At 33.3% G+C, this 25249-nt stretch overlaps 3 protein-coding genes and 1 pseudogene across 3 annotated transcripts; 1 reads left to right on the forward strand and 3 right to left on the reverse strand.

Annotated features, from left to right (window-relative positions):
- Positions 1-6840: 6840 nt before the first annotated feature.
- On the forward strand, positions 6841-10277 carry LOC111408705 (annotated as a pseudogene).
- Positions 10241-15529, reverse strand: LOC111408704 (protein disulfide-isomerase-like). Its single transcript, XM_023038455.1, has 11 exons — positions 15226-15529; positions 14705-14735; positions 14311-14598; positions 14023-14211; positions 13768-13893; positions 12760-12897; positions 12553-12672; positions 12139-12255; positions 11655-11768; positions 10772-10965; positions 10241-10657 (listed from the first exon to the last, which is right to left on the reverse strand). Exons 1-10 carry the CDS (start codon positions 15396-15398, stop codon positions 10777-10779), a joined length of 1485 nt encoding a protein of 494 aa, XP_022894223.1. The 5' UTR covers positions 15399-15529; the 3' UTR covers positions 10241-10657; positions 10772-10776.
- A 2102-nt stretch (positions 15530-17631) lies between these two features.
- Positions 17632-18802, reverse strand: LOC111409599 (delta-aminolevulinic acid dehydratase, chloroplastic-like). The gene is made up of 4 exons (XM_023039627.1): positions 18729-18802; positions 18033-18101; positions 17881-17964; positions 17632-17778 (listed from the first exon to the last, which is right to left on the reverse strand). Exons 1-4 carry the CDS (start codon positions 18774-18776, stop codon positions 17680-17682), a joined length of 300 nt encoding a protein of 99 aa, XP_022895395.1. The 5' UTR covers positions 18777-18802; the 3' UTR covers positions 17632-17679.
- A 226-nt stretch (positions 18803-19028) lies between these two features.
- On the reverse strand, positions 19029-19765 carry LOC111409708 (uncharacterized protein At2g29880-like). The gene is made up of 2 exons (XM_023039720.1): positions 19406-19765; positions 19029-19295 (listed from the first exon to the last, which is right to left on the reverse strand). The coding sequence occupies exons 1-2, from the start codon at positions 19763-19765 to the stop codon at positions 19029-19031; spliced, it is 627 nt and encodes a 208-aa protein (XP_022895488.1).
- Between the last annotated feature and the right edge of the window lie 5484 nt (positions 19766-25249).

Raw genomic sequence — 25249 nt, forward strand, 5'->3', positions numbered from 1 at the left:
CGATGGAAAAAGGTGGACGGATGACATCATCTTTATCATTGAACTTCTTCCTGCAAACGAGAAGAACGGATCATTATTTGGAACATTATGAATATAGGACAACAATTTCGTACTTGTTATGCGGTTTGTATCCTCTTTGAAACCAATTTTGAAAGTCAGCAACATCTGCATCTTGTACATTCTGATTGTAGTGTTCAAAGACCACTACATTTCCTAAAGATTTCATTTATTTCATTTTGTCGGCAACATTAGGGGACTGAAGGGCTTTAGCTGGCTTTGGAGCCCTCTTCACCGGCAATCCAGAACTTGGTGCAGCCTCAGGTGAGTGCTGCGTAATAAAATGTGTTCTTTAATATGTGACATGCATTAATCAACAAAAATACATAGATTTTTTGATACCTCTTGCTGAAAACATTCCGTGTCCTTCAAAACATCGGCTATGACCTATTCAACTTGCCTGTCAACTTCCTTTGATGTTTTTGCAACAATCTGGCTTGGTTGTGTGAATCCAAGACCGAGATCAAAAGATGGAGGTTCAATAGAACATGGGAATTCAACTGCACACACAGAGTCAACCTTCGCCTTGCCTTTCGAATCAACACTTCGTTCGACTTTTGCAGCCTGAAAATCAGAACAAAAATGCATTTGATAAGAAGTGTATATCAAACGGTTTGTGGTAAACAGACAAATAAGAGGCAGTCACAGTTGGGGTACTGACTTCGCATGTTGGTCAAGATCCTACAACAATTTCTGGTCCTGCGTTCTCTCTGAATTTTTTCATAATTTCTTCCATTGAAGTAGATATCAATGTAGTCACAGAATTGGACATACACTGCATGTGTGCTTTGATGTCCAACATGTCAGTACGAATTTCACCTTGCATACGAACTAGCAGATTCAGTTTCCTTTGCTGATCAGACTTTAAAGAAGACACCTGTGACTGCATTGACTTGAGCTATTTGCTTAGCAACCGATTCTCAGACTTTAGATCAGATATCTGCCCTTTGAAATAATTCTTCAATTCGTCGACCACCTGCATCACATGAATACCTATAATCAGTAAAATTATGATGATGAAATATGACATTGATCTGTGATCAGCAGTGACATGTGTATTGGTATGTGACCCAATCACCGAAACCTGTGACCTGAATATGTGACCTGAATGTTTATGTGACCAAATGGACTTGTGACATGATAGATGAAATTGGAAGAACTTACATCTTTTGACGGCATATCCTCTGAATCAGTGGTGTCATCTGACTTAAACTCCCCAGTTGGAGAATCTTCATGGATTGATGTCCCCTTCCAACTGGGTGGTGCGTCAACAAAGTCATCATCATCAATGGGGAGATCAAAGTGTCCCAATCGTCCATCAGTTATCAAAAGCATGGGAGTAGATTGTTTCATTCTTGGATTACTTAGTTTTGTACTAGTCCCAGCACGATGATCTAATCGGTGTATGCTACCACCCTTTCTCTTCTCCCCATGTGATCGATTGGGTAGGATAGGTTTCTCATACTGCACCTGACTCATGTATGGCATTGCCAATTCAGCTGGTGGGGGGTCCAGGTCACATATTTTCAACTGCCATTCATATCACAACAAAAAGTGCAATGTCAACAACATAAAATTATGTATGAACAAACAGATATAATTTTGCACATCACACATATTCAATTTGTTTGCATTAATTGTGATATAACAAGGGCAAATGGCGCCGTGAAAATGTCTATGACCTAGTATGAAATGATCTGTGACATAATGAGTAAATCTGTGACTTCGAGAATGCAATTTGTGACTTGACGAAAATATATTTGTGACCTAAGAAATATGATCTGGAACATGAGAAAAATGTGCCAGTTTAATATTTTGAAACCAGAACTGCTGCATCGGTGGTCATTTACGTCGGGATTGGAGAAGCATTCAGGTCCCTCAAGCTTCGCAGCCGAAGGGTGATCATCAGCCGTCCAATTCATTATCCTGGGGCACACTCTGGAAATCCTTCTCGCAGTGTATCCATCGAGACTGGGTATTGTCTTGTAAATCCACACTTGAAAGGCTACAAGCAAGCCTCTGAGTCTGTAATGTGTTGATCTCTTACTCAACCCCTCCCTCAATGAATTTATTAGTTTGTCAAACAGCGACTTACCCCATGGAAACACATTCATCGCACTAAAATCTTCAACCAGTATAAATAAGAAGTGCTCCACAGCCTTCTTGTAGTCTCTCGGATGTAGATAAGAAGTTATGAAATACAATGCACCTAGCATGGCAACATCCTCATCCGGAATGTCAGTAGAACCAAAAAATGCGTCCTTGATATTTTCATGAGTAACATTTTTCAACGTTGAAAAATACAAATTTTTCAATCGTGATGGAGTCTTCTCCATCCTACTTGTGTCATCATCGCCGACGTATCTCAAACCAGTCACCAAACAAAATTCTGAAATTGAGAACCGCACAAATCTTCCAGCTATGTTTAACCACAACTCACTCTCATTAGGTTGTTGCACTTGTCTCAGAAGAAAATAGTATATCAGCTGCGATTGGATAACAATTTCCTCGCATTGCAGGAAGTGAGCGAAACACGTATTCTGAAGGATTCGACGTTGGGTTTCATTGAGATTGTTTTTGAAGTTCGACACCACACCTTTGACGGGGGTAATTGTAATTTTACTCGGAAACCAACTCTTCTCGGGTATAATATATCTCCAGGCCTGCAACAACGATCACAATAAAACTGATCATTTTGGTCACAGGTGAAAATTCAGGTAGTCACAAACATCAACATATAGGTCACAAATCCCCTCCAGCAAAAAAGAAATCAACAACACCCATACAGAACGACACAATAGCGTTCCATAATTCACAAATGAACAACCACTTTTGAAAAAAAATTAAAAACCCTTACTACAATCAGGCATTTCGATTACAAATTCAACACAACATACATCACAAATTCAAAAATACTTCATCAATACACATTACCCATCGATTAAAATGAAGATAGGTATACTCGAAATAAGTGAACAATTGAAAAATATCAAAAACCACCTTCTTCGACGACTGTTTTCCGACCGAACTTCTGGATTTTTGTCTTTTAGAGGATGATTCCTTCTGCACTTCATCCAACTTCCTTTTAACTCTTCTTCCTGACTTGTGGATTCCGGTTTTCTCCCCACGTTTCCCACTACTTGAACGAGTCATCGTTGAAGTTTTAGAATACTTCGGGTAAACTGTGAACACTGCTTTGAGAAGGAATGTAAAAATTATGTGACCGACAGTGAAAGAAGTTGATCGGGGAATCGCCTGAGAATGACAGTGATGAACGTCCGATTGGATGAACACGGTTTGGATGAATACGGTTTAATCGAAAAATGGGATACGTGAGGGACGTGGTTATGGAAATGACGGTTCTATGGAAAGGACGTGTTTAAAGAAAATACAGTTTCTAAATTTTTGAATTACGTGATTTTAGGTAGAGATAGCTATTAAAAAATTTTAAATTAATTAGAAAATGAAAAAAAAAATCTGATTAGAGAAATGTGAAACTTCCACTCTTATTTTGGAAATATGAATTTATAAACTATGGATTTGTGTAATTACCACTTGTGTATTTGTCCCTAGATTTTAGCCCATTAGATTAGTAATATGGGCTTTTTAATCAGAATGTTTCTCTTGGGCTTTTAGTAAGTTATATCAAAGAATTTTGGGCTTTTTCCAATAGATGTTAGGCGAACCTTAACTTTTGCGCCCTTTTAAGAAAAATGGTGGGCTCACAAGTTAGAATTTTCGTACAGGATATGATGATGATCATTATTAAGGAAAATTTTCAAGTTGGTGGAGTCTACACATTGCGTATTTGATATATTGAATTGTACTGGATTTGATTCGTTAAATTGTATAGACAATCTAACTAATTAAATTTTTGTTACATGTCTTTTATTTTCAATTTAATTCAATAATTACTCTAAAACAGTTGAACATAAATTTGATTTGTTCATGTCAGGCAATGATTTTGTTGATCTATTTTGGTTACAACTCAATAGTAATGAGGGTCAAGTACGGATTTGGGTTAGTGTTCAGTGTAACATATTCTAGATACAAGATCAAAAAAAATGTCAAGCTTTCCGTATCGACAAACTCAAAAGAATGTAAAGAACTCACGATATAAAGTAGTGAATTAGCAATACAAGATCAATGTCCACTTAACTATGCATGGTTTCATTATATTTTCGAAGGCAGTCAATTACAATTAATTAGTCATTTTTCATCTATGAAGAAAGAAGTTTACCTAGAAAGATCCATTCATGTTCAAGGTGAAGAGTTCAAAGATGATCGACACAAACCCTAGCTAGATCATCTCTAAAAATCTTATTTGATTCTTTCATAATTTGGTTAAGGAAACTAGATTGGTCAATAAGAAAATCTTTCTACTTTAATGATATGATATGGTCCCATAACGCCTTTTTAAAGTCAAAATTTAACACATCCACGGGAAAAAAAAAAACTATTAGTCCATCCAAACTTAATGAAAAAGGGAGGGAGCATTTGTCTAATTACATGTCAATCTATTTCATTATGGCTTTAGGATTACTAGGAAATTGCATTTTGAAATGATATTTTGATAGGAAAAAAAAAAGGATTAATATAAATGAAAAACTCGTTGTTGATTCGTTAAGAATTTCTTTTATAAATATACATGAAAACTCGTTGATTCATATAAAATATTGATATTTTAAGCTCTTTGAAAATATTGACAAACAATCGAGACTCATTTTATATTCACCAATCTCCTCCTTTGATACCCTGGGATCTTATTTATGCAACACAAATAGAATTTTAATACTAGAGAGAAATCTCAAAATTGTCACAAAATTCATAACGTAAGAGGAAATTCAGAATATTATCACAAGAATGCTTAAGCCATCAAAAATACAAAACATAATTGCTTATTCCTGTTTTTTGCTCATGTTTATAAACATTAAACAACTCTTTAATGAATTTTTTGGGACCCACAAGTATTAAATCACATATTCACCACTCATTTTTATCTATTGATAAACAAAATTATTTATAAACCTTTTCCAAACATGACATAAATCTCGAGAAAAAAAAATTGTATTTGATCAAAATTGAACCGTTGACCATGGCATAGTAGTCCAACACTTTTCGGACTTCATAAAAACATAGACCCCATTCAATGAACAATTAGGCATCCAACTCATAACCATAACAATTCAAATACAGTAAGTGCAAGTTTCGTAGTGATTTTACATGTTAATAAGTTGTAAATCTCTTGAAATATATGATAGAAATTGTAAGTCTTATGAAATATATAAATAAAAAATATATAAACTTGTATAATATTTTAAATTTTGTCAAACACGCTTTTAGAGTTCAAAAATCAACAAAAATCTTGCTATTAAGCAAAGAGAGACGTCGACACTAGTGATTGGTTGATAGTTTGACAAGTTGATTAAAAAAAAAATCTTATTTTTATTTGATTCAAGAAATATATAGCTCATTTTATAGAGCTTAACATTGACCAAAAGCAATTTTATCACTTCGTTCGCGCAAAATTTACATACGTGTTATACTTACCTTGTAATTTACCCAAAGACCAAACAATTATAAATCATCGAAATGTATGATTCAACAACTTTTCAAGAAATTCATCACACTAAAACCCTAAAAATACTGCCATGATCATCAAGATTTGGTTGGTCTCATGATCATCATCATGAAGACTAAACGTGGAGAAATCAACACGTGGCAGACAAAAACTAGGGTCTCAAACAGTGAATCACTCAAGTGTGGGTGAAACAGAGAAACTTTGAACACAAGTCTTAAATAAAACTAAACAAATCCTTTCCTTAATTTTTGCTTTAAGAATAGAAACCTCCTCTATCATGACACATTTCTGTTAACACACAGATTTTGCATCACGAGACTATCAACTTTTGGGGCCACAAAAGATTTGTATATTTTCAATGGACCCCACAAGATTTTTAAATATTTGTTTGTGGGTCCAAAATCTTGGATCTATCTTTATATCATGTCTCTATTAGTATAATTACTTAAGATTGTTGATCTTGATTTTTCAATTTCCAAATTAGATCTTTTTTTTTTATTCAACGTGATTTTCTCCGTTCTTTCTTGACATGCAAGGTTGATGTGAATTAAAGAATACTAAGAACCAAGAAAAAAGCAAATTAGTCTTGTTTGTGCAAGCTTAAAAAACTTACTTATAAGTAAATTTTAAATTACATACTTTTTTACTCGTCAACGTTTAATTAAATAAATCGATATAATATTTCAAAGTATATATCCTAACAATTTCGAAACCATAAAGTTATATATATATAAACTTTGACAAATATACATGCATGCCTAGGTCAAGTATATTTTGAGCTAAAGCAATATCTCAGCCTCATTGAGCAAAATTTATAAATTAAATATTTAATTTTATTTTCAACACATTTCAATGGATTCACAAGTATTTTTCACTTATTTATTGCTCATTTTATCTATTTATAAATTAATGACATTTATCTATTCTACCAAATCGTAGGCTTAATTTGGTAGATAATCACTTTCCAAAGTCATCGCCAAATCAATTTGAGATTATTATGTTAGACAAAATGAGCACAAAGAATCTTTTTGTTTTTCCTTGATATTCAATCCCAATATATTCTTTAGCAATCAACCCTAAATCCCAAAAAAGGGATGAAATTTGAAAAAAGCAATACATCCAAAAGAAAGCAAGAAAATAAAGTGAGGGTCCCACAGGCGGAAGGAATGGAGGAAATCACCATGAGTAGTTGTACCAACACGGTGTCGGAATTAAGACAACCTGGTTAAAAACACATGTACAACATTTTCTGCACACGTAGGTTTTACTTATCAACTCCTTAATATAAGAACCTGCGAACAAATAGCATGCACACACATTACACACACTGAAAGTTGAAATTTTGATCAAGAAATAGAAGGGTTTTCATTTTAGAGAGCATATGGATTTAAATTCCGAAGCTGATCAGAATATAAGATATGAGCAAGAACAAGAAGAAGACAAAAAACAGCATTTTCATGTGTTGGCAGTTGATGATAGTAATATTGATAGAAAGCTCTTGGAAAGGCTTCTTACTGTTTCTTCTTATCAAGGTAATATTCGAGGGCTCGACGGTACAATGAATAAACTATAGCTTCTTTTTCGCTATCAATATCGTCCAATACTATCTAGTCGATCTTAATTACCAAAGATAAATTGGGTTGTTCTTGTAATAATGCAGTTACATGTGTCGATTCTGGAGATAAGGCTTTAGAGTATCTGGGGTTGCTTGATATTGAAGAGAGTGAATTTTCAAGAACATCAATTTCTTCAACCAGATCATCCCAGAAAGAGGTAAGAAGTATACCCTAAGCATAATCAACTACGTCGATCATTTTCTTGAGGTGAGATTGGTTATAGGGTTGTTTGACAAAGATTTTGATAGAAGATTTAACAAATCTTCATAAAATATAAAATTATAAAGTTAATAAAAGTTGTGAATCTCATGAATTCATAAAGTTTTATTGATTCCTGTTTCTGATATAAACATGTTTTCAGGTATCAAAAGTTAACCTGATCATGACAGATTATAGCATGCCAGGCATCACTGGTTACGATTTGCTCAAAAGAGTCAAGGTTAGACCGCCAAACACAAAATCTAATTATAATTTTATGCATATATGGTATGCAATACTAGATTGACATGCTCAATAAAAATTTTACTTCTTTTTCTCGTTAATATTGTCCACAATCCACTTAAGTTGTTCAGTGCGTTGAACAAGATATATAAGTTTGGACACGAAAACTTTTTTTTTTTTTTAGTTATGTCAATATTGTCGACACAGCATAATGAACACATCCTTGATTCATTTTATAAGTTCTATAACAAATTATACAATATTTCCAAAGTAGAGAGAAAATTATTTCCCTTTTACTATTAACTTAATTTATTTACCTTTTTACAATCTACTTATTGTTTTTCCTCCTTTTCAAAGAACACGGTCTTTCATTGTGGAGACAAAGCAACAGCAAAAAATCACTTTAATTTAAAAAGTAATTAATTTTGAAAGAAAAGTTTGTAATACTACAGAAGACACTGAATATATATATATGAAAAATATTATATTGTTTATTAATCATGATCTTTATAACTTTCTAAGTGGCCATTGAAATTTCTTTGGTGTAGGGATCTTCTTGGAAAGATGTCCCAGTTATAGTCATGTCATCTGAGAATATACCATCAAGAATTAACATGTAAACGCTCATCTCTTTTTTATCCTATTGAACTATATATTTACTTGCTATTTAATTATTCCTTTTGAAAAGTTGATAAATGGCACACCACCATTATGTGACAGACACATCAACGGCTTTAATTAGTTTGCTTGCTAAGAATCTAGTTCCGTAAATCTAGCAATAATCTCAATAGAGTGATGAAAAAGAATTCAAAGGCCTTTTAAACAATTCCAAGAAACAGCTTTAAATGTGTTACAAGATGAAATAATAGCTCGTCTACTAAGAATCTAATTATTTTGAATAATGTTATTCGCAGTGAAAACCGTCGGCAGTGGTCCTATGTGGCATACACTTGGCAGTTTTTCATTTGATGTATAATTCAAAAAATAACTATCATATCTATGTATCAAATATCAAATTGTCAAATATATACCACATAAGACGACTACTGACAATTTTCACTACGAATAACATTACTCAATTATTTTGGATTATTTCATAAGTCTAGTAAATGAAATAAGTGCATTTATGTGTTGACATAGTGGAGATTGCTCTTACCCTTAAAGTCAACAAAAGTGGCTTTATAGCCAACATCTCTTCTACTTAAAAGTCATTTTATTGCAACCTTTGTATTCTTGAATCTAGTTCGGTAAATCTAGCAATAATCTCAATAGAGTGATGAAAAAAGAATTCAAGGACTTTTTAAACAATTCCAAGAAACATGTCAAGTAGCTTTAAATGTGTTATCTACTAAGAATTTAATTATTTTTCCATAATGTTATTTGCAGTTATTTACTGTCGTAGTCGCTATACGTGACATACATGTGGTGATTAGTGATTTGATACATTAATGTGATAGTTTTTTATTACTTAATGTAACAATTACTGATCGTCACATGTATCCCAAATATGACGAATACGATAATAAATAACTACAAATAACATTATTCAATTATTTTAAATTGTTCCATAAGTCTAGTAAATGAAATAAGTGCATTTATGTGTTGATATAGTAAGATTGCTCTTACCCTTAAAGTCAACAAAAGTGGCTTTATAATCAATATTTCTCCTACTTAAGAGTCATTTTTGTGTGACCCTTGTATCTTTGAATCTAGTTCCATAAATCTAGCTATGCAATTTCACGAAACACGTCAAGTAGTTTTAAGCCCTTGTTTGAGCCCCACCCTTCTTAAAATTTATTTTTTAATATTACAATCAAATCAAAAAATTTTCTTTAATTTTTAACCACATTCCCCATCAATCTACTCTTTATAATGCATTATTTTTCTCTAAAATGGGACTCAAAAGGGTCAAATATATTACAAGATGAAATAATAGCTTGTCAACTAAGAATCTAATTATTTTTTATCATTCGATAAGCCTAGAGATGGCGACGAGGAGGGTATGGGACGGGTCGACCATTCCCACCCCACCCCCGCCCCGTCAAGTATTTTTGTTATCTTATCCCATATCTATACTCGTACCCAATTAGTTTTATTAATCTCAATTTTTTAAGCCTATTCAATTAAGTTTGGCTAGTTTAGCTGATGTAAATAAACCAAAGTTTTCAAGATCAACTCAATTAATTGAAAGGTGGCTCAAACAAGATACCATAAACCAAGTCGATGAATTTAAAATTAACTTTGAGGAACCTAAAACTTGCCATGAACTAGTTCTTTCTTGATTATCCACTACGCATAGATTTTGCTGATACATCAACGTATTTTAATTGTAATTATACAGGTGTTTGGAAGGAGGAGCAAAAGAATTCCTGTTGAAACCCGTTAAATTAGCAGATTTAAGGAAACTTCATTCCCACCTCCTTAATACAACTAACATTAATGACACCAAAGAACAGAATGACAGCATAATAGACACTGACCTCAACAACGAATATTAACAAGAGGAAGGCAACATCACCAGAAAACTCGGAAAGAAGACTCCAAATTCAAGAACTGCCTGTCCTAATTTAACAGTGATAGAATGATAGGTATATGTTCCAAGCAATGGTGTATTACCCACAAAATGGTTTGCTAGCACATGATCACAGTGTAATGTTGAAATTGAAGTGCGGAAAATTCTTGGACGAAAATTATTGTTTCTAATTTAAATTAACAAGACTGTCATCACATGATCCATGAAATTTATAAAACCTGAAACTAGCATTTGCATCCCGAACGAGATTCTTGCTTTTATTGTACATCGTATTCTAGCGGTGGGGAAATGCCGTAAAGGAGAAAGAGAGGTTAGGAGGTTTTGATCAGCAGGATAAGATTCTCATCTCAAAGCGTTCCTATATCAATTTCTTGAGATGCCAAAATCATCTGATTGTTTTCACAAAAGGACTAAATAACGATGCTCCACCTGAAATGAATTTAACCAATATTTATTAAACCTGACATGAATTTAACCAAAAGCTTCTTTCCCGCACTGGACTTCAAGTGCTATAATGATGATTTGTGTTTGAAATTTAGTTACCTAAATTACAGCTCCTCCTTTCTGGATTCTGGTTCTGCAACTACAGCTCGATTCTTCCGAATAAAATCAATCATATCTTCCTTCGTTCTATTTCCTTCGTATGGCAATATGTTTCCACTTGCTGTCTTGAAATATAACGTTGGATAACCTTTAACGTCAAAAGTTTCATTTGGGATATCATTTGCAGTAGCATCCTACAAAAGGCAGGAAAAGGAGGAATTCAGTTATTTCTGAAGTTGAAATTCAAACGAGAAATTAAGATCCGTATCACAAACATCAACTAGTTAGTAATTATAAACAAACAAATAAACAAGATTAAAGCTAGTGACATTTAACCAGATTAAATGCACTGGATGACGAGGATAGTTCTAGATGAGTGTTTTTACAATTCTCTTTTACTTCAAGACTGATCAAAGTGCAAGGACATATAAATAAAATTAGAAGTACGAAAAGTTGCAAATAACAATTGAACTGATGTGTATATGCAGTTATGGTTTCTTTTTCTAATCTAAAATTTTGCTTTCATGTTTGTAGATGATAAAAATATTGGTATCAACTGATGTATATATGCAGTTATTATAAATTAATTTTTTTTTTTCTAGTATAACATATATTTCAATGACCATTTAAGTACAATCAAACAGATTTGCCATGACCTCTATGGAAGGGAAGAAAAAACTACTAGAATCTAATTAATTATTTTGTCTAGTCCTATCTAAAAATTGATACCAAATGTGCACTTCAAGTTTATATTAGAGCTGCATATAATTAGGATGTAGCAAGAGGTGAACAGTGCAACATTTCATAACTTACCATTTCCCAAGGGTAAAATAATATTAAACTAAGGTGGCAAAATATCAAAACAATATTGTTGGTATCTTACAATTTTAGCAATGATAACATCAGGATCACTTTCAAATGATACGGCAACTTCATCCAAAATTGGAGCTAATTTTTTGCAGTGTCCACACCACGGAGCATAAAACTCCAATAGAACTGCACATAAATTAAGACGTGATGTTAAAGGAATCCACAATCTAAAAGAAAGAAAGTACAATTGAGAAATTTTCTTCCCGAATAAGAAGAAGAAATTTAAGGGCTCATTATAATGCATGCAAAAACTGAGAAAGGCATGTGCAAAAACACACACATACTCAAGTAAACTAGTACGCAAGTTAGTGACCGAGACAGAGGAAGTGTTTTGTGACATCAAATTGAGAAAAAAGAAGGAAAGAAATAAAAGAAGATCAATGAGCTTATCATGCAATCCCAAATAGTGAGATCACCGGCCATATAGTGGAACACAACTGTAACTCTTACTTGGTCATAAATGAGCAAAAAAAAAAAAAAAAAAAAAAAAACCAAAAATTTTTCCCTGAGTTGAAGACCATGTCCTGCAAGTTGTCAGCAACCACCACCTTAACAGGTTCGTTGTTGGCCTCAGGAATGGGCTCTGACTTTTTGTATGGTTGCACATTACCGTCCTTCATAAATGATTAAACAGTAGTTATTATTTAATTGCTGCCAGGAAAAAACCTACAAAAATGAGATGCTTGGCAAATGCGAGTCTTAAAAATTTATAACATTCAAGGTCCGTCCTTTGAAACCTCTTTAAAACGAAATGTGAAAATGCAAGATTGTAAAAATAAAAAACTAGTTAAATAGAAAACACCATTTTAAAAGATAATTCAAAGATACAAGGATCATCAATGCTGTGGAGAGGCTTTCATTGAAAGGCGGAGTAAAGGCCCTATTGGAAGAACTGAAGAATAATTCTTTACCGTAAAGTCCTTGACCCATGCTGCAATCTGATCAGTCTCAACATTTGGCTTTAGATATTTCTTTCCATCATTTGTTTGTATGATTATCAAAGGAACCTGATTGTCCTTAATCCCAAAATACTGATCATAGAAGCCAGCAATATGACAAGTTAGTAATGAAATGTAAGCAAAATAGCCAGTCAATCAACCAGAAGAAAATGTACAAACCTGGAAAGCACCGTGACTAGCATCGACATCACCGATAAGAAAACTTAGGCCCTTGCCCTTGAACTGCTCAGCAACATCATGATATTTTGATCGAAAAGCATCATAATGCTCACTGCTGAAGTTCAGGAATAACATTGCCTGCCATCAAAATTATAAGATATCATCAACAGTTCTCAACAATGAAACGAAAATGATATGGAGTAGATTTGTACAAGATATTCATATGGTGGTACCAAATAAAATTGTGCTACATTCCAGTTATTAAAGAAACCAGCAATAAAGAAGATAACTGCACAGTGATTGGTAGCCAGACAAATTTGATTGAATTCATTAACCAAGGCTAGAGAAATAAGGAAACAAGAAATAAAAATGTTCCTTGGGTTAGATAGACATTTTTAAAAGAACTAAATCAAGATTCTTCCTAGTTTTTTCAGGAAATTCAAAAACGTTTGATAAGTTACTAAAAATTATGAAATCCTTTCAAACACCCATCTTTAACAAGAATGTCCTTGTACCTTCGAGAAATAAGTAGAACATAAATTGTGAAAATAAATAAAATTCCAAGTTCCAAGTTGAGAAAGGAAATGATGTAAATGAATTTTAGATCTGAAATCCAACATCCCAAAGTGGATTAGACAGAATACATATCTAATTTTTGTATTAACAAATTTACTAAAAGGCCAATTCTGAGTGTTGAATTGACCACAGTATGAGAGACTCTTGTCCTTTTCTAACAAACATATATCTTTGCAATCAGAATGGGTAAACCATTTGTAGAAAGAATGAGTAGATATTTGTCAAGCGAGGGAATCTCAAACTAAATACTTGATAAAAGGTATGAAATGAATTTAAAAAAAAAAAATGACAATACATGGCGGATAACAAATAAAGGGAGAAAAATAATGCTATTTATATATTGCATAGAATTTCTTTCTTCAGCAATAACATTCTGTGCAAAATTAGTAATGATCCTAAAAAGATAAAAAGATAAAAGAAGCTTTCATTCACCTTGGAGTTGGGGCTGTTGAAGAATTTGATAACAAACGGATGGTTCTTTGGGTCATTGTTAAAGATAGTAACAGTAGGAATACTTGTTTCTTCAACAGATTTCACTAAAGTATCCACATCAAAGTCCTGCAAGCACATAAGTTTTTTTAGTTAAGAGGGCTATAATATTAGATAATTCGTAAAATATCTAGGACCAAAAGAAAAGAATAGACAACGAGCCAAAAATATGCATAAAACTAAAAAGAAATGTTATACCTTAAAATCTACAAATGGTTCATCAAAAGGCTTGAACAGCCTAACAATTGGTCCAGCTACTGATGCATCCCCACGAGGAAGGAGCTTAGCATCCAAAGTATGACCAAACTCATAGTCAGCACGCAATCTCTCAGCCAAAGTAGTGAAGTTGTCAAACTGCTCCCCAGAAAATTCAGGGAATATTCCAACCTGTAAAATTTGACAAACATGTTTTACCTCTGCATCTTACAAACTTAACTCCCACACTCGAGGATAGAGGATGGGAGAAGACTGGAAAATGACACTCACCACAAGTATCTTATTATCGTCGATCACAGAAGTAGCATCTTCAGGGGATTTAATTTCATTGGACGCAGGGCCACTTTGTTTTTTCAAATAAGTTACAATGCCGTCGGCCTCACGAGGTCCTTTATAGTCTTGAACAACACTGCCTCCATATCTCAAAATTTTAAGGGTGGGAAAACCTTGAATTTCATACTCACTGGCAAGAGGTTTATTTTTCTCCTCATTGGAATCAACTTTGGCTAACACAACTGGAGGATCATTATTGCTCAAAATAGCCGCAGCTTTCTCATACTGCAAATCCATAGAAAACACATTATATAGTCTCCAGTAACCAGAAATTCCAAGAAAAAAAATAAAAGAGAATTTCCTAACGTTTCAAGTATACATACAATATTACCTCAGGAGCGAGTTTCTTGCAGTGACCACACCTGTAACAATGTTTCAAAATATTAAAATGTAAATTAAGTAACCAGAAAAGTAAAGTAAACCTGAGAGTAACAAGTTTCTTCTAGTGCGATTCATAAACACTGAAATACAAGATTATCATTTCAATTTATTCACAGATCTGAATAAACAAAATTTCACTATAAATTAACTAGACCTTATATTGTCCACAATACCCAAGGTTCCTTCTAATTTACTAAACAACTTGCCTCCGCTTTAAAATGTTATTCATTCCTCTTTGTAGATCTTACCTTCTTACACCCCGCACCCCCCAACACCCTTTTCCTTTTTGCAAAAAAGGAAAAAGAAAAAAGAAAAAAGCACCGCATATACTTGAACATAATTAACTCTAAACAATTCCAATATGCCTTTCATTTTACTTTACATCTAATATCCGCACTATAATTCTCATACAAAAATCGTAAAACCTCAAAAATTCAAGTTAATCTATTTAAAAAAAAAACAAAAAATTACCAGGGTGCGTAAAATTCAACGACGATGAACTTATGTTTAGCTACGAAATCAGTGAAATTGGAGTGGTCTAACGTCACAACGAACTCTTTAGATTCCGATTCTTCTTCACAGATCGATCCAGTTAAAGTAAACACGATCAAGAATAAGGACATCCAAACCCTCGATAACGCCATTTAGTCTCTAAAATCTCAGCTCCAAAATATCTTCAGTTATCCTAAAGTATTTCGTGTGAAAATGTAACTCATGAATTAAGGAATTTATGTGATCATGTGCGTCGGTCACGGGCGATAACGATAGCGTTGCATTGGCATTTGCTATTGACACGACTTTGTGTATTAAATGACTATAATGCCCTTGTTAATATCCCTAGTTTGGAATATAGGCACGTGGCAAGTAGATAATTACTCTGGACTCGCTTGGATCGTGTCATCTTCTTGACGTGGGAGCATTTCATTTGTCCGACAGACATCTAAATGCTTGAGCACGTGTACAACCCAGTTATGTATCGCCACATCACAAATTTGTCGAACTGAAAAATTAAATTAAATTGTTATTTGAAACAGTTAAAATAATTAAATTGTTAAAATTAAATACAACCACATATATATATATATATATATATATATATATATATATATATATATATATATATATATATATATATATATATATATATATATATATATATATATATATATATATATATATATATATATATATATATATATATATATATATATATATATATATATATATATATATATATATATATATATATATATATATATATATATATATATATATATATATATATATATATATATATATATATATATATATATATATAAGCTTAAACCCCAAACATAAGGGTTCCCCATGACTCTGCCCCTGGAGTATTGTGAGAGAGGTTAATCACGGGATGTACCCCAACAGGTCAGAGAATAAGGGGAGTGTATTCAATTGGGATTTTTAAAAACTTTTGGAGACTTTTTAAAGTGGGTGACTTTTGTGGACTTTGTGAATTTGAAGTGATTTCTATGAATTTGATAGGAATTAATAAAAGTTTTTCCTGAATTTGTGGAGACTTCTATTAGAGACTTTTAAAAACTTTTGAATATATATATATATATATATATATATATATATAAGGTTAAACCCCAAACTTAAGGGTTCCCCATGACTCTGCCCCTGAAGTATCGTGAGAGAGGTTAATCACGAGATGTGCCCCAACAGGTCAGAGAATAAGGGAGGTGTATTCAATTGGGATTTTTAAAAACTTTTGGAGACTTTTTAAAGTGGGTGACTTTTGTGGACTTTGTGGAATTTGAAGTGATTTCTATGAATTTGATAGGAATTAATAAAAGTTTTTCTTGAATTTGTAGAGACTTCTACTAGAGACTTTTAAAAACTTTTGAATACTTTTTATATTTTTAAAAGAATATATTAAACATATATAATGTAATATATTTAACTTCTTATTTATTCAAGTCGTCTACAACTCATATAATTGAAAATGTAAAGTAATAAATCGTATTTTTCATGTCAATTTTTTCCCAAAAAAAAAAAAACAAATATTTCGCCAAACATAAAGTGCTTTTTCGTCTTATATCAAGTAAATTAACAAATAATAAAAATATTAAAAAAAAGGTATTTTAGTAATGATCAACAAAATATATATATATATATATATATCAAACATTTCCAACATCATTCCACATGTTAGAGAAGCCCTCCATGCATTAGCATTCTCTCTTTCTTGTTCTTGACTCTCAAAAAATGGTCCAAAGTCTTCCCCCTCATTAATCGAAAAAGATGAAGAATCTTCGTTATCGGGTTCGATTGGAAATTCATCGGATCGACATTCTTTCCGAAGAAAATTGTGTAATCCTGCACAAGCTAATACAAGTTCGGCTTGTGTACGATATGGAAATGGAGGAACTGTTTTGAAAATTGTGAATCTTGATTTAAATATACCAAATAGGCTAGAAATTTGAGCTCTAACTGATTTATTTTTTTATTCAAAAGGAATGATTTTGCGATTCTTATAGATTTAGTTCATTGAAATTCCATCCAATAAAACGGAAGAATTATAAATCTCCAAAATAATAGATAGAAATACTGCAAATAGAGCCATAGCGACACCCATCAAAGGAGACCTCTTTTTGAAGCCGGACTTGAGTTTGAGATTAGAGACCGTACTTGTAAAGAGCTCGGAGGATTGCTTTATAAGTGAATGAGCCATAGGTATGGCGCACAAGCGATGGAGTCCTCATTCTAGAGTTGGGGATCATGAGCCCCCGGGGGGCATTTCTTTAGAAAAAACAACACCAGAAGACCATTTTATTTCATGACTTTCATCTCATATAGGTAAAATTTTCAGTTAACCTTTAAAAAGCCTTTCATGACGAACTTATCTTCGACTGATGAGTCAATAAATTAGCAGGTGAATTACTCTCAGAATAAATCATGGCAAGTGTGTCTTACCATCTTCTCTGACGATGCCATCATGCCCATCAGAAGAATAGGATCTAATGCAACATCAGTGTAGATAATCTACATACACAGACATCATAAATTATCAAAGACAATCAAACTCCCATTTAGTGCCACCCAATCTTGAAAGACTACAACCCCCCTCAGTGAAGAATAACATACAAGATCAGGATACTTGTCTTTTAACAGCCGTATTGTTCGAGGCACTAAACCATTTTCATTGTAAGCTTCATCTCCTGTAGAGGTCTGAAAGAGAAGAACCCATTAGTTAAATCAAATAACAAAATAAGAAAGTATTTGGGCAGAAGAAGAACCTTTAAAGCATCTGGAACTTTTGGAAAAAGCACAATGCTGTTAACACCGACATCCCGAGCCTCAGAGACCTGCATGAAGATATGTCAGCGACTACACTAATCATTATTGAGGATATTACTTACCATGTGCACAAAAAGTAACTAGAAAAAATAATAGTTACTTGAACATGAACAATTTAATGGTAAATAGACGATAACATTTTCTTGGATTTGTTTCTACAGCGTACTAGAATTCAAACTTCGAAGTGGGTGTGCACTCAGGTATTTCAGATTGATTATATTGCTAAGATCCCCATAGTATAAATCACATGGATGTGTGCAAACTTCGGGCTTGGTAAGAGCTTTCTAATGATATACAACAATTTTTCTTGAATAAAGAATCTATTAATCGATTGGTGTATAGCACAAATCGGAGCATCGATATGAACAACTCAGAGTAACTGCTTATGCAAGTTAGACACACACGACAATTTGCATCTGGTTATAGATAGCTATGTCATCATAGAATGTTTCATGCAGAAGGCATAGCTGGTAGAGAACGTGACAACGCTCCTTTTGTGTTCATATTGCCACGCACGGTCAGTTTATGTTTAGAAGACACATTCAGAACTACGTTCTAGAGAAAAAATTTGGGTTAGAGTGCATGGAAGAACTCCATCATGTTCAAATATAAAAGACAAGCAAGAGGACAGTAACCTCTTCTACAAGTCCATGCCTCCAACCTAACCTATAACATCCAGGCATTGCCCCAATTGGCGTGTCCTCTTCACCTGCATATCATGCAAGATGATACATGTATCAAGCAAGCTTAAAACGATCATCATCATCCAAGTTTGGAATCTCCTTGATAATGTTCCAACAATTAGGCTCTCTGGTGTCAATTGATTCAATTGCTTGAGTGATCTTGCCAACTGTACTAGCAAGTTTGTCTATAATGTTTGATTGAGTGCTTTTGGGCTCAAACGAACTAGATTTTGCTTCAAATTCTATTCTACTTCATTTTCGAATTGGTGGGGAAACCTCCGAACTTATAAAATCTTGCTTATCACTTACTATAAATGTTTCAGTATCAGGATCATACATGAAGTCATCTATTAAACTGTTACTAACTCTTCTTTCTTCAATATAAAAAGTTCTTGCATCAGTATCATCCCCTAATGCAATTGAGTGTGTCCCAACAGCTGTCCCACTTCCAACTGCAATTCTCAAATCCTCATAGTCTGGAAAAGTGTCTGGGCGATAACTTTTATCTTCGGGATGTGACTATTAAAGAAAAAAAAATATGTATGAGTGCTACTATATGAATCATACACTTCACTAACCAATAACTCAAATTTCACATGTTTCTAAATCAAGTAATAAAGGAAGCTCACCATAAAGTAATCGTCCCATATTTCATCACTAGTAGTGAATTTCTTCGTCACATGATCCCATCCAAACCCAGAGTTATGACGCATAAGCTTAGAATACTTGTTGTACTGTTTTTTAAACCATTTCACACGACTTTTATACTGGGCATAAGTCTTTTCAATACCAAGTTTTTGGTTAAGATGAGGAAGTATATATTTCTCTACAGTTATCTTGCTCAACCAATCATTACTATCACGCCAACCACGTGTGGCAGCATCAACCATGAGTTTTAAAAGCTCATTGCTTTCTTCCGACGTCCATTTCTCATATTTTTCAGTACATTTTCCCTGAACCTTGTCATTTCCTTGCGTTGAATCTTCCATTAGAACTAGTGTCATACAATTAGAGAACAAATATTTAGGCAAATACAAAATGATATACAAAATGAGCAACAAAAAGTCAAGCAAACATAGCTACTCGAGTTACAAAAAACGAACATTTCATGAAACAAACTGATCATGTCTATATAACAACTTCCCATGAACAAAACACTCTATAAACATTCTACAAACGCGTTTGAAGAGAGGTTACTGTAAAACAAACCTCCAAAGATAGACCGTGAACATAAATTATAAGCTTCCCAAGAACAAAACACTCTATAAACATTCAACTAGTTTATAACAACTTCAAAATTTCAAAGATAACAAAAGTGCATAACAACATTGTAATCTCCACTATAAATTCTAATGAGCAGCAGCATTGCCATCATCATCCAGTTTCCACTTATTTAATTTTCAGACATCCAACCTCAGCTTCATTTGGCATCATATTTGTCTAGCTCTTTGCTCTCTCCCTACATTGACTTTAATCACGTGCCTTATCACCATCCATTGAAATGATAACAACTCTTGCCACCAACCACTCTATCCCCAACTCCCAAACTGACAGCATCCCCACAGAGTAAGAAAAGATTAGAACTCAGATGCTAGACTAAAATTTCAAGCTCCAGTATGCAACAATGATTCATCAATGTAAAATTATTTCACTTTCTTGTTACATGTCATTCCGTTCTCTATATCCTAATAAGAACAAGTCCCTCCAATTATAAACAAACTTAAGTAGATAAAAATTCATTTTTTCTGTTGCCATCTTCATTAACTAGGAACCATAAAGGCGAATTCTCTCTCCAAGCTTATTAGACCTATTGTTCAATGAAAAACTTAATTGTCTTGATTCCAGGCAAGACCAGCCAACCAATTTGTTTTTATTCTCCTTCACTAATAACAAAGACATAATATGTGAATACAATACCTTCACATCTGAATTGAGAACATAGCAGAAAACATTATTATATATCTGAATCAACTTGAAGGTAAAAAAAACTAGATCAGTTGGTTCAAACTGAGAAGAGGACTGAATGGCAGAATGACATTTGTCTTCGATCTTCATTAGTTATTATGAGTTGCCCTTTACGTTTTCCCCTGTACTTTTCAACCGGACTACTGTGCATTCTAGAGAGAGAGAGAGAGAGAGAGAGAGTGATGGGTAAGCAGCCGGTGAGAATGAAGGCGGTGGTTTACGCCTTGTCTCCTTTCCAGCAGAAGGTGATGCCGGGCCTCAGACGCAAGTTAGTACTCTGGCAGTGCTCGACAATTTACTGATTGCTGGGGGATTTCAAGGGGAGATTATTTGTAAGATAATTCTATCTCTTGAAGAATACTTTATCTGCAGTATCTGTTCTCAATTCTCAAATATGGTGTATCATGGGAAACGACGTGTATAACATGACTTTTAGCATGTATCACTTTCTCTATTTGAAGTCTCTCATTTTCATATGATAAGTTTTAATTTTCGAGGTGTCCGTCTTTCTTCATTTGCAACCTTAATATATAAAAAAGAAAGATAACTTTTTTTCTTTTCTCTGATAGGCAGAAGTGATAATCAAGGACTTATATGTTTATGGACTGTTTCATGTTTGATGCAGTATCTGGACCGACCTGGGGTTACCTTTTGTACCAGGACAACTTATGATGACAATGCAATCACATATGCAATTGAAATCTATGACAGTCCTAGGTTAATCTCATTCTCCTATTTAATGCCGACCCACCCCCTTTACATCTATCTTTAAAGGTATACTAGGACTAATTGGCTTTAAATCACTATCAGTGGCACTGTTCATTTCATGGCTACAAATAATGATTGTGGAGTACGAGTGTTTGATATGGAGAGATTTCAGCTTATAAAATTTCTGCAGAAAAATAGAGGAGAACGGGAAAACCAAAATATGCATTGCAGCAACTATGGTGCAAACAAAAGCAACTTAGAACAAACAAAATTTGAAGATGAATATAGAAAGATGTAGCATGCAAACTTGTACCTTCAACACATCATATGAGCAACCATAGACAAATTTCAATTTACTCCTCATATCAAGAACAGATCCAAGTGCAACAAATATCAAGCTATTGGAAACATGTTCAAGAACCTCCACCAAAGAAAATTCCAGCAAACTTCTTATATATTTCCCATCACAGTAGAAAAATGTCTAAATGAAACTCAACTTCCCCAGTATATGAACATGGAAAATAGCAGTTATATAGACATTCCATTAAATAAGACTATATGTAGTAAATTTCCAACAATATTTGATCGTTGCCAAACTTCAGAGCATAATCCACTACATAGAGCAGAAAAATGACGTCAAATGAGCATCCATATACAAATTTCAATGTACTCATGTCAAGAAAAGATCCAACTGGAACAAATATCATAAACTCCCCAGAGTCATCTTCTTCCAGTTCGCAATTTTGGAGATGGTTTATCCATAAATCAAACAAAATACTCATATAGAGGGAAAGATAGAGAGGTGCAGAGCTGATTACCTGATTGAAGGAGATGAAACCCTAGAAGAAAAACAATAGCCCTATTACTATTACGTGAGACCTTCACTTGTGGGAAATCTCTCGACTGCTGAGAGATTTTTTTTGTGAGAATTCTATGTAGGTTTTTTACCAAAAGTCTCCAAAAGTCCAATAAATTATAAATTCCCTGAAAGTCTTTCTTAATTGAATACTCCGAAACTTATAGAAACTCTTATAAAGTTTTAATTGAATACCTCGAAACTTATAGAGACTTTTTAAAAGTCTTTAAAAGTCTCTATTGAATACACCGAGACTTTTAGAGAGTCTTTAAAAGTCTCAATTGAATACACCGAAACTTTTTAAATTTTCCAAAGTCTTTAAAAGTCCCAATTAAATACACCCCCCTAAGAGTTGTCTGTACACTGGTGCCCACAAAGAGTTTCAATCCATGTTTTAGGAATCGAATTCTGACACTGCGTCTGCCTGCAAGACTAAGTATATCTCAGCAAAGGACTTACTAGCCACTTCAGAGGCTTGTTCTTCAGACAACTTGGCTGCAAATCCTCTGAAACCATGTCTGTAACTATAAACATGAGAAGCCCTGGCTTCTTCATCGCTGCGCATTTATAGCAAATCATTAATTGACAAGCAGCAAAAATAACAACAGAAGAAAAATAAAATGAACCCTTTTGAAAACGAATGATACAGTTCAATAAGGATCAAGAAAGAGACCTTCCCTTATGGACAGCAGTAAGCATTTGGTGGTTTGCCCTGAAAATCTCATCTGGGTCATCACTACCTTTGCTTCCCATATACACCACGTACAACTGGAACAAAAAAATTGCAACCAGACATCATATTTATACATAAAACAAATCATAATCCATTCACATACATGTATATATTACTGTTATGCAAAGGAAGCAATACCTCCGATGAAACTGATGGGCTAATCACTTCAAGAAAAACAAGAAGAAAAAGACTTAGCAGAACTCTATTTCTGGTATTTCTATATGAACCCATATCTTATTTCTTTGTCCAAAATCACAAGATTGCAGATAAGAAGATAAAAAAGAATGATCTGAAATAAAGAGGAGAGAGAAAACTCAAAAAGACTACTCTCCTACCAGTGGAATATGTCGAGGAATTAGACTCTATATATACACACACAAAAATTGAATAGTGAGAACAAATTTTAATGGAGGGTTGAAATCCACTAACAAAGGGTAAAATGCTGAAACGGGAAGAGTGGTGATGTTAGGAAGAAGAAGATGATCTTTGCTTTTAACTGAACTAACCCACATCCGCCCCCGTTCCCATAATCCCATTACCCACTGAACACAATCCATCAGTTAAAATTATTCCATTTGGTACAATATCTGTAAGAATGCCATCATTTCTGATTCTGATGAAACAAAGAAATATGAATATAAGCAGGGACCTATGGGTTGTTAGCCCTTGTTTGAGAAGTTATTGTTGTTAGAATGTATTTTTGAATAGTGTAGTAATGAAAAATATATTGTTAAAAAATTTAAAAAAATGATTTATGTTTAATATTATTTTATTAAAAAATATGTGGTTAAAATGATATCAAATCACAATTTAATATATATATATATATTTTTTTTTTTTTTTTTCTTTTTCTTTTTAACAAAAATAAGTCTTTATAGTCCAACAACAATTTATCTGTTTGGTACGAATTAAAATTCAGATTTTAATTTAAAGTAAAGTTGACAATGAATTTTAACTACATATTTCGTAGATCCCATAACTTTTTAACCATATATTTCATTAACTTTAATCAAAATTTACTAAAATCTGATTTTAATTATTGCCAAACAGAGGCAATTTTAACAAATCATTATTGTAGCATTAGTACAAATTTAAATCCTTATGTTTTAGAACACCAATTATGAGTTTGTTTGGTATAGCTTAAAATTCAATTAAAATCAATTTTTTGATCGTTATTTCACTATTTTAACCGTCATTTTTTTAATTCTTCTCTCATAGGTAGAACCCATTTTATCTCTATCAATTAACAAAATCCCTACCAAACAAGCACTATATAAAAAACATAGCTCTTTACATGCTAATAATGATCATGGTTTTTCTGAGTAAAGGTGTTATTGAAAATTCCCAGCAGGAAACTTCTTGCTCCCTGATAAGTGTGTTTTTGCACACTTATTTAGGTCACAAATATGATTTAATAATGAGCAAAATGATTGAATTGTAACTTAATCTCATTACATTTGTGAATTGTAGGGAACACCAATGAACATGGTGAAATTCAGGAGAAAAGACGCGAAAAAGGACTAAAATGACGCAAAGTGAAAGTTCAGGGACCAAGGTGCAATTATCCAAAAATTGACCCGATGAACAAATCGAGAAATTGATTAAGCCAAATGTCAATTGATGATATCTTGGGATGATGAAATGGAAAGAATGAAGAAAATATGCCAAAAAGTGAATGATTCAAGTAGAAGGACCAAAATGGACTTTTTCCATAGATGGTAACACTATTTGACCGTATAGTGCTACCCTCTATGCGGCCGCATAGAGGCAAACTGAGAATTATTTCTCACAAACCTTTTACTCTATGCGGTCGCACAGAGCATTTCTTGACCAAATTCGCAGTTTCCTTATTCCGTCAAAACTTTTATGGAAATAAGATTTTTAGGGTTCTATATAAACGAAAACTCGACCAGAATGAATGGGACGCCATTTTTACAAGAAAAAAGGGAGATTTTGAAGGAGAAAACGAAGAGAGAACAAGAGGAAAACATTGCGCCAAGTGAAGATTTGATTGAAACTTGATTTGGGTGATGACGTTTCTTCAACTATTTTTGTATTTTCTTCTTTTTAACATGTTAGGCTAGATTTTTCATTGCTAGGAGATCGATGAACCTTGCAATACTACGTTTGCTTTTTGATTTGGATATTTGACATATTTAAACGTATGTTCCGGAATTGAATGATTTATTACGTTTTTATTCCCATATTATT

This window comes from Olea europaea, chromosome 14 (assembly GCF_002742605.1).
Source record: "Olea europaea var. sylvestris chromosome 14, O_europaea_v1, whole genome shotgun sequence".
Taxonomy (NCBI): domain Eukaryota; kingdom Viridiplantae; phylum Streptophyta; class Magnoliopsida; order Lamiales; family Oleaceae; genus Olea; species Olea europaea.